Below are 10,812 nucleotides of genomic sequence, written 5' to 3' on the forward strand. Positions count from 1 at the left end.
ACAGATGGAAGGAAAGAAATAGATGGCAGTGAACAGTAATGGCAGTGACAACAGGATGAACGATGAGGAAAGAGGGGAAGAGGCTTTAAGGAATGACTGGCTCTATACATCTCCATCAACATTCTCAGAGCAGATATCGCATCTGTAGTGCTTTTTCGTGGCATGAAACAAACCATACTGCTGCTCGCTAATCATCACCTCTCCTCTTAACCTAGCTTCTAGTATTACTCTTTCCCATATCTTCATGCTGTGGCTGATCCACTTTATACCTCTGTAGCTGCTGCAGTTCTGCCCATCACCCTTATTCTTGAAAATCGGTACCAGTATGCTTCTTCTCCACTCCTCAGGCATCCTCTCACTTTCCAAGATTGTGTTAAACGATCTAGTTTAAAACCCCACTGCCATCTCTCGTAAACACCTCCATGCCTCCACAGGTATGTTATCTGGACCAACCACCTTTCCACTCTTCATCCTCTTCATAGGTGCCCTCACTTCCTCCTTGCTAATCCACCGCACTTCCTGATTCAATATCCCCATATCATCCAACCTTCTCATTCATCAGCCCCTCAAAGTACTCCTTCCACCTTCTCAGCACACTCTCCTCACTTGTCAGCACATTTCCATCTCTATCCTTGATCGCCCTAACCTGCTGCACATCCTTCCTAGCTCGGCCCCTCTTTCTAGCCAATCGGTACAAGTCCTTCTCTTGTCTTTATGCATGCTCAATAATCCAGATAAGAAAATCAAAGCAAGTTGAATCAGTTCATCTGGATACCGTCCAGATGAACTGATTCAACTTTCTTTGAAGTCCTTTTCTCCGTCCTTAGTGTCTAGCCTCCCATACAACTCACCATACGCCTTTTCCTTCGCCACCTCTCTCTTCACGTTACGCTGCATCTCCTTGTGCTCATTCCTGTCTACTTTCTTCATCTCTCTTACTATCCCACTTCTTCTTTACCAACCTCTTTCTCTGTATACTTTGCTGTACTTCCTCAATCCACTGCCAAGTCTCCTCGTCTTCCTTCCTCTGTCCTGATGACACGCCAAGTACCTTCCTAGCTGTCTCCCTCACTATTTCTGCAGTGGTTGCCCGGCCATCCAGCAACTCTTCACAACCACCCAGTGCCTGTCTTAACTCCTCCCTGAACTCCAAACAACAGTCTTCCTTCTTCAACTTCCACCATTTGATCTTTGGCTCTGCCTTCACTGGCTTCCTCTTCTTGGTCTCCAAAGTTGTCCTACAGACCACCATCCGATGCTGCCTAGCTACGTTCTCCCCTGTCACCACCTTGCAGTCTCCAAACCCTTTTAGATGGCGCCTTCTACAAGATATAGTCCATCTGTGTGCACTTTCCTCCACTCTTGTATGTCACCCTGTATTCCTCCCTCTTCTTGAAATATGTATTCACCACAGCCATTTCCATCCTTCTCGCAAAATCCACCACCATCTGTCCTTCCACATTTCTCTCCTTGACCCATACCTTCCCATCACCTCCTCATCACCTCTGTTCCCTTCAGCAACATGTCCATTGAAGTCCGCTCCAATCACCACTCTCTCCTCCTTGGGTACCCTCTCCACTACTTCATCCAACTCACTCCAGAATTCTTCTGTCTCTTCCCGAAATCTCCCACCCAACTTGCGGAGCATATGTGCTGATAACACTCATCAATACACCTTCGATTTCTAGCTTCATACTTATCACTCTGTCCGACACTCTTCAGCTCCAGCAGACTCTTGACGTACTTTTCCTTCAGAATTACCCCTACCCCATTTCTCCTCACATCAGCACCATGGTAGAAGAGTTTGAACCCACCTCCGATGCTCCTGGCCTTACACCCCTTCCACCTGGTCTCTTGCACACAGTATATCTACCTTCCTTCTCTTCATCATATCAGCCAGCTCTCTCCCTTTACCAGTCATAGTGCCAACATTCGAAGTTCCAACTCTCACCTCCATACTTCTTTCTACCCTTCCTCCTCTCCCGCTTCCTCTGCATATGCTTTCCCCCTCTCCTTCTCCTTCGCCCAACAGTAGCATAGTTTCCACCTGCACCCTGCTGGCCAACAGTACCGGTGGCGGTCGTTGGTAACCCAGGCCTTGACCAATCCGGTGTGGAAATCTGATTTATGATCCGCATATTTGATTTGGCAAAGGTTTTACACTGGATGCCCTTCCTGACGCAACCCTCCCCATTTATCTGAGCTTGGGACCAGCACTAAGAATGCACTGGCTTGTGTATCCTCAGTGGCTGGGTTGAATGGTGAAAGAGAGAAGCTGTAAAAAAAAAAAAGTGCCACAGTGAAGAGGAGAGAGATGTCACTACATCTTTAGAAGTGTCTTGTCTCTCACAAGGATGTGAAGTAAACACAATGAATGTTTCTGAGGCCGGGTTCTCATCTGGGCTTTTGTGAAATACAGGGAATTTCATAAATAGAACAGAAAGGTGTTGTCCTGTTTGAGTGATCAAACAGCCGTTGTACTGTGGCTCTTTTAATTGATGAGGATACCAGAGTAAATCCCAACAGGGCCCCTGTAATGTGGAGTGGAGAAAATTGGGTTATATCTCAAGTCACCTTTGTCCTGGGATCCCAGATCAGGTTGTAAGCGTGTATTCAGTAAAACCCAACGATATGTGCTATGTTTTAGTCAGTCGGCACTTCACGTTTAGGAGTTGAGAAAGTGCCGTGGCTGCCGTCCCGAGTCGTCAGATTATAAAACCATGACAAAGCCACCGTTTGCACGGAACTAACTGGTTGTTTGTTAGTTGGTTGCGGGTTAAGTGCCTTGCTCAAGGGCACATCAGCCATCAGTATTGAGGGAGAGGAGAGTGCACTTTATAAATGGCTTGTCACTTCTTGTTTTCAGCAGTACCCTTGTGTGTGTGTGTGTGTGTGTGTGTCTATATATACATAACATGAGAGCAGTGAATTTTAGTAATAATAATAATAATAATAATAATAAATAAATCTTATATAGCACTTTTCTAACACTCAAAGTCGCTTTACAATAACACAAAGATACAGGGGTGGATGGGAAGGGGGGCTATGAGAGGGAAAAGCGGCAGCCACACACAATGCCAGCAGTACTCTCTGACTTAAGCAGATACTAAAGTAAGTCACTAAAGCATCAGTCGTGCAGATTTTATTAGCTGGAAATTGAATCAACTTAACGTGTGATTTGTTTCAAGGAGTCACTCGCCGAGCCGCCTACAGTCTGTCATCAGGGTGCGGCATTCTGCACGCACTGTTGCTAGGCAGAGGATATAAGTCAGAACCAATGAAACGCGCTCTTTGTCTAGAAATTGGTTTGATTGGGTAAAATTCTATCAAGAATGACACTGACAAGCAGTCTGGGAGCAGTCTAAAGCAAATAATGCAATGTGGACTCCGGGACCATTTGTGTCCTTGAATTGAATTCATTTTTCTCCGGGACAGATGAAAATCCAGAGCAATCCGGGACAAACCAGGTGGGGTGGCCACCCTTCCTAAGGGTTGCCTAAGTCTAACACGTGCATTTTGAAGTGCACCGGTTGGTTCCAATGGCTGAATGTGCACCGAAAGCATTAATTGGCGTGTCAGACTGCCTTGACACGCCTGAGACGCCTACCCTGAACTTGTCTCGATTCTGGGGCATCGTCAGACAAGCGGAATGACCAAGTCACGGTGGTCTTTTATGGGTTTCTGCTGCCGCAAATGACCCGTCTTCTGCCAGCAGTGCACCATAGAGGCATCAAATAAGACATGTCAGTTGCCGCTTTAAGTTTGTCTGAGCCGGGCGTCCGGGTAGTGTAGCGGTCTATTCCATTGTCTACCGCCGGTTTGAATCCCCGTGTTACCTCCGGCTTGGTCGGGCGTCCCTACACACACAATTGGCTGTGTCGGCGGGTGGGAAGCTGGATGTGGGTATGTGTCCTGGTCGCTGCACTAGCGCCTCCTCTGGTCGGTCGGGGCACCTGTTCACAGGGGGGAGGGGGTACTGGGGAGGGGGGAATAGCGTGATCCTCCCACGTGCTACATCCCCCTGGTGAAACTCCTCACTGTCAGGTGAAAATAAGCAGCTGGCGACTCCACATGTATCGGAGGAGGCATGTGGTAGTCTGCAGCCCTCCCTGGATTGGCAGAGGGGGTGGAGCAGTGACCGGGACAGCTCGGAAGAGTGGGGTAATTGGCCGGGTACAGTTAGGGAGAAAATGGGGGAGGGGGGGGGAGTGCATCTGAGCCATGAGGGTAACAAATTCCTTGTTTGTATATTGTAATCTAACAGTGTGTATGTGTATGAGCTTTTGTGTGTGTCTGTGCATGTGCCCCTGTATGTTTTCTTGTTTGCATGTATAGTATGCGTGAGTATCTATGTGTACCAGAGTGTGTGTGCATACATATGTTGTATCTTACCTTGTGTGTGTGTTTTTCTCTTATCTAGGTGTAATCTTCCACCACTTTCTAAGGAATATGTGGTGGATGTGGGAAGCAGAACACACTTGGTGACAGCTAACCCCAGCATCATTGAGAAAAGGTAAACCTCCCTTCTTGTAGAAGATCAATATGATCTTCATAGTCTGTAACTAATCACTGACAAAGAACAGATCATCGGTATCAAAGTCATTGCCTGGCAGTAAAATGAATATTTACAATGGTGTCTTTGTGAAGTTGCCACCGATTTATAAAAAGAAAAAAGAAAAAAGTTCACATTCAGACCTTTACAGCAGATTCTGACACAAGCTGTCTAAGGTGAACAAATCCTTACGTCCGGTGAAATGGGGTGGCACGGCTCAGGAGGCAGAGCGAGTCGTCTAGTAATTGAAAGGTTGCTGGTTTGAGCCCCGGCTCCTCCCGGGAGTGTGCTGAAGTGTCCTTGAGCAAGACACTGAACCCCTAACTGCTCCTGATGAGCAGGTTGGTGCCTTGCATGGCAGCCTCCACCATCAGTGTATGAATGTGTGTGAATGGGGGAATGTGAGGCGTACACAGTGGTCGGTAGACTAGAAAACCGCTATATAAATGCAGCCCATTTACCATTTAACAATGAAAGTCAAGCTTTTGACCACAGCCACATTGTGGTTTTGGTACTGGAGTCAGTGTTGAGATATGTAGAAATAGACTGCGATGGGTTGCTTTCTGCCAGGCTATAAAGCAAGCCCCATTTGTTGCTCAAATCAGAGGCCGTGATTTAAATAGGCCATGGTATACCAAATGATCACAAGCTGCAAATATTTTTGTTTGACATATTCTCATAGCTTAGCTTGAACTCATAGCTCACGTTTCCCCATCTCGATGTGGCATTTGTGCATTTCATGCATTGGCTCAGCAGCACAGTGGCTAGCATGATCGCCTCACAGCAAGAAGGTCCTGGGTTCGAACTATGGGTCATCCCAGGTCATCCTCTGTGTGGAGTTTCCATGTTCTCCCCTTGTCTGTGTGGGTTTTCTCCCACAGTCCAAAGACTTGTAGGCCAGGTGAATCGGCCATACTAAATTGTCCCTTGGTGTGAATGTGTGTGTGTGTGTGTATGTGTGTGTTGGCCCTGTGACGGCCTGACGGTCTGTCCAGGGTGTCTCCCTGCCTGCTGCCCAATGACTGCTGGGATGGCTCCAGCATCCTCGCGACCCCGACTGGGATAAGCGGCTTGGATAATGGATACGTTGGCTCTATATACTATTGTAGGAGCTGCCCAGCCACCCATAGCCTGCAATACCCATGATTCCCTGCTGAACCTCACAGATAATCTCCGCCCATGTTCTCACCTTTACTGTAACAGTATAGGTGCAGTGGTACTCTCCACCCATCCTCTCACCTTTCACTCCTACACCGGAATATTTTCACTACCTCACTCCTTTGTGCCTTGATCATTACATTGCTGCTCATTATAGATTGTACCTGATCAGTATGAGTTTGATACGTCGTGCTGATTATTCTAATAAATTGTTTCGTTGGAATAAGCTGTTGTCCTGCCTGTTTTGGCTGCAGTATGGGCGGCACGGTGGCCCAGTGGTTAGCGCTGTCGCCTCACAGCAAGAAGGGGTCCTGGGTTAGTCCAACCTTGGGGGTCATCCCAGGTCGTCCTCTGTGTGGAGTTTGCATATTCTCCCCGTGTCTGTGGTGGGTTTCCTCCGGGTGCTCTGGGTTCCCCCACCATCAAAAATCCATGCCCGTTAGGGTTAGTACTCCTGCCTGTGCCCCTGACCGAGGCATGGCAAGATGAACTGGAGTTGGTCCCCGGGCTCTGCACGGTGGCTGCCCACTGCTCCTAGCTACACAGCTAGGATGGGTTAAATGCAGGGCACAATTTCCCCACGGGGATTAATAAAGTATATCAAAATCAAAATATGATACGATAACTGAAGCCATCCTCAGCCGAGCAAAGTACTCGATTGCCTTCATCAACTTGATTGTTTCACAAGTGTCACAGACTTGGTAGTGTAATGGTAATACATTATTAGTGCACTACCAGCGAAGTCTGTAGCACAGTGTTACAACTGGACTATTCCATCAGGTTTAGTAGTTTAATTATAAAACATTAAACACCAAATTTAATGCTCAATAAATTTATGAGACTGATATTTAGAGACTGATTTGACATCCCTGTTGCGCCTATCTCTCTCTCTCTGAGTTTCTCCATCTCTTTATGTCTGTCTGTCTTTCTGTTTCTGTCTTTCTCTCGAGCTATTTCAGTGCAAATGTTCAAAAACTGTGAACAAGAAAAGCTGAAAGGAAATGCCACATTATGGGGAAAACCCTGACATTTTGCAGTAAAGTAAAACACACAAATCATTATTTGGGAGTTTGCCCAGTGGCGAATAATCCTTGTTTACAACATCTCCATTTTTCTCGTGAATGTTTTTGACAGAATCCTCTGCAGAGATTGAAGAGTTATCCAACTGGTTAAAACCAGTTCATGGAAACACACCAGAGTCACGTGTCTGTGGATGTTCTCATTCGTCCAGGTCATGGTTATCCAAAGGAGTTGAATCAAGTGCAACTGGACTTGGTATACACTACCGTTCAAAAGTTTGGGATCACCCAAACAATTTTGTGTTTTCCATGAAAAGTCACACTTATTCACCACCATATGTTGTGAAATGAATAGAAAATAGAGTCAAGACATTGACAAGGTTAGAAATAATGATTTGTATTTGAAATAAGATTTTTTTTACATCAAACTTTGCTTTCGTCAAAGAATCCTCCATTTGCAGCAATTACAGCATTGCAGACCTTTGGCATTCTAGCTGTTAATTTGTTGAGGTAATCTGGAGAAATTGCACCCCACGCTTCCAGAAGCAGCTCCCACAAGTTGGATTGGTTGGATGGGCACTTCTTGCGTACCATACGGTCAAGCTGCTCCCACAACAGGTCAATGGGGTTCAGATCTGGTGACTGCGCTGGCCACTCCATTACCGATAGAATACCAGCTGCCTGCTTCTGCTCTAAATAGTTCTTGCACAATTTGGAGGTGTGTTTAGGGTCATTGTCCTGTTGTAGGATGAAATTGGCTCCAATCAAGCGCTGTCCACTGGGTATGGCATGGCGTTGCAAAATGGAGTGATAGCCTTCCTTATTCAGAATCCCTTTTACCCTGTACAAATCTCCCACCTTACCAGCACCAAAGCAACCCCAGACCATCACATTACCTCCACCATGCTTAACAGATGGCGTCAGGCATTCTTCCAGCATCTTTTCATTTGTTCTGCGTCTCACAAACGTTCTTCTTTGTGATCCAAACACCTCAAACTTGGATTCATCCGTCCACAACACTTTTTTCCAGTCTTCCTCTGTCCAATGTCTGTGTTCTTTTGCCCATCTTAATCTTTTTCTTTTATTGGTCAGTCTCAGATATGGCTTTTTCTTTGCCACTCTGCCCTGAAGCCCAGAATCCCGCAGCCGCCTCTTCACTGTAGATGTTGACACTGGTGTTTTGCGGGTACTATTTAATGAAGATGCCAGTTGGGGACCTGTGAGGCGTCTGTTTCTCAAACTAGAGACTCTAATGTACTTATCTTCTTGCTCAGTTGTGCAACGCGGCCTCCCACTTCTTTTTCTACTCTGGTTAGAGCCTGTTTGTGCTGTCCTCTGAAGGGAGTAGTACACACCGGTGTAGGAAATCTTCAATTTCTTAGCAATTTCTCGCATGGAATAGCCTTCATTTCTAAGAACAAGAATAGACTGTCGAGTTTCAGATGAAAGTTCTCTTTTTCTGGCCATTTTGAGCGTTTAATTGACCCCACAAATGTGATGCTCCAGAAACTCAATCTGCTCAAAGGAAGGTCAGTTTTGTAGCTTCTGTATCGAACTAAACTGTTTTCAGATGTGTGAACATGATTGCACAAGGGTTTTCTAATCATCAATTAGCCTTCTGAGCCAATGAGCAAACACATTGTACCATTAGAACACTGGAGTGATAGTTGCTTGAAATGGGCCTCTATACACCTATGTAGATATTGCACCAAAAACCAGACATTTGCAGCTAGAATAGTCATTTACCACATTAGCAATGTATAGAGTGTATTTCTTTAAAGTTAAGACTAGTTTAAAGTTATCTTCATTGAAAAGTACAGTGCTTTTCCTTCAAAAATATGGACATTTCAATGTGATCCCAAACTTTTGAACGGTAGTGTATATCCATGAATATATAAATATATATATATAGTATATACCAAGTCCAGTTGCACTTGATTCAACTCCTTTGGACACCTGAGTCACGTTTCAAAAGTTGTCTCAAAATTGACATTTTTATGGAAGTATGGACAATGTTATGATTGGACTGTCGCAATGTGTCTCATCTGGTTTGGCATGCAAACACATGCCAAATATTGCCCAATATTTTGCTCGTAGATTTATTTTCCCTGCTGGTGGGCGTGTGTGCGTCAACTAATTTAGGGGAATTTGCTTCAGCTCCTGCCCAAACTTGAAAAAGGCCTTAGTCAACCACAGGGAATGTATGGCACAAGTCCAACTGCAACATTCTTTAAGTCTTCTTTTATTGACTTATTTCAACTGTCAAGCTTTTTTGATAATTGCGTTGTTAGGTTGAAAACCTTAACAATGCAAACAGGGGAAAAAATAAATAACGCTGCCATTACTGCTAATTCCATTCCACAAGTACAGAAAATGAGGCTCGTTTTATCCTTTTACTTAATTATTCTTTTACGGGTATGAACCAAATGAATGTCACTCACTTTCTACATCTTTTACCAAATTAAATCGATATATAACCATACACGTGTACTTAGTTGCACAGAACATGGCTAACCTCAAGCTAACAGAGAATTACACGTCAGATAAACTACACAAGGCAATCTGGGTGATTAGCCAACCGTTTTAACATTAGCCTAATACCAGAATGCTAACTAGCAATGAATTCTAACAGCAAAACTAGGATTAATTAGCCCGCCAGCGGCCTCCCTGTAGACGGCCAGCAAGATGAAGCTCTCCCCACTCCAATTTTGGTTTAATTGCGACTAGCTGGCTCTCAATTAGCACGCATGCGCGGCTCACGCCGCACGCTCCCGTCGTGAGCTCCTTTTGTCGTTTTTCTTCTTCTCCGTGAATGACTTTTTTCTTCTTCTTCGTGGCCGCTACGCGACAACCGCAAAACTCAACTTCCTTCCGTGTCAAAAAATAAAAGCCGCCGTTCATTCAGGCTCAATCAATCTATCAAGTTCCATTTTATATGGCGCTTTTCTAGCTGCAACAGCCACTCGAAGCGCTTTACATTTCTGGTCAAATCAGAATTTCAGACACCTGTTATAATAGAACACAAGCCGTTTCCTCGATACATCCCACTCTCTCTCTCTTTTTTTGTTTGTTTGTATTTTTGTAACAAAAATCCATAGCCCCCCCCCCCCCCAACATCCTGGACTCTCACGCAGTGTGTGTGTGTGTATCTTGATTATTTATATTTGTAACACAAAACATGTAAAACAAGTAATCCAGTTATGCCACACTGATCAACCCACACATCAGCATAATCCATCTCTCCCTCTCCCCCCTCTCGCTCTCGCTCTTCCCCCTCTGTCTCAGGTTCCAGAACCTTCTGTGGTCGAGGAAAGCCTTCGTCAACAGTATGAAGGCTTACGGCTCAGGCTACATCTATATGCCGGCCTTCTCCATGAAACCAGGCACTGACCCATCGCTGCGGGCATACTACGCCCTGGCAGACACCTCCTCCAACCTCACGATGCTCTTTGCCAACCCTGAGTTCCTGCGCACAGTTGGAAAATTCTGGAAGGCCCGCGGCGTACACGCCAGGCGTCTCTCCACAGGGCTGTTCCTGGTCAGTCTGGCGCTGGGGCTATGCGAGGAGGTGACGGCCTATGGCTTCTGGCCGTTTTCCGTCGGCCTGGATGAGCAGCCGGTCAGCCACCATTACTACGACAACATCCTGCCGTATAAATGGTTCCACGCCATGCCTGAGGAGTTCGTCCAGCTCTGGCACCTTCACAAGAGTGGCACGCTACGCATGAGGTTGACAGGCTGCCCCCCGCAGGCTGGGGGGAGTTAGAACAGGCGAGGCAAAGCGAGGGTCACGCTAACTAAGAAGCGTGGTGGGTTGCAGAGAGGAGGATAAAGAGAGGATTTGGGTTTGAGTGCTGCCGGGAGGTGGTGTCGCAACGCATGCGTGTGCACGTGCACAGTTTACTGACAAGGGGCAGAAAAAGTGGCGCCACAGCTGTGTTTAAACACACCCCTGCACCCTCCCCCAACACACACACACACACACACGCACAAACATGCATACACACACACAAAACATTTATACATGTACTTAACCTGCTGTATGTTTAAATCTATGCCCCCCAACCAACTGCTGAGAGATTG

General features: G+C 46.0%; 1 protein-coding gene across 1 annotated transcript in view; it reads left to right on the forward strand.

Annotated features, from left to right (window-relative positions):
• st8sia1 (ST8 alpha-N-acetyl-neuraminide alpha-2,8-sialyltransferase 1) overlaps nt 1-10,495 on the forward strand; it is a 20,860-nt gene extending 10,365 nt beyond the window's left edge. The window contains exons 4-5 of the mRNA XM_056275994.1: nt 4,421-4,513; nt 10,015-10,495. Coding sequence (XP_056131969.1) covers nt 4,421-4,513; nt 10,015-10,495 — 574 coding nt within the window. The remainder of the gene's footprint in view (nt 1-4,420; nt 4,514-10,014) is intronic.
• Nucleotides 10,496-10,812: the final 317 nt, after the last annotated feature.

Source organism: Lampris incognitus, chromosome 3 (genome assembly GCF_029633865.1).
Source record: "Lampris incognitus isolate fLamInc1 chromosome 3, fLamInc1.hap2, whole genome shotgun sequence".
Classification (NCBI taxonomy): Eukaryota; Metazoa; Chordata; class Actinopteri; order Lampriformes; family Lampridae; genus Lampris; species Lampris incognitus.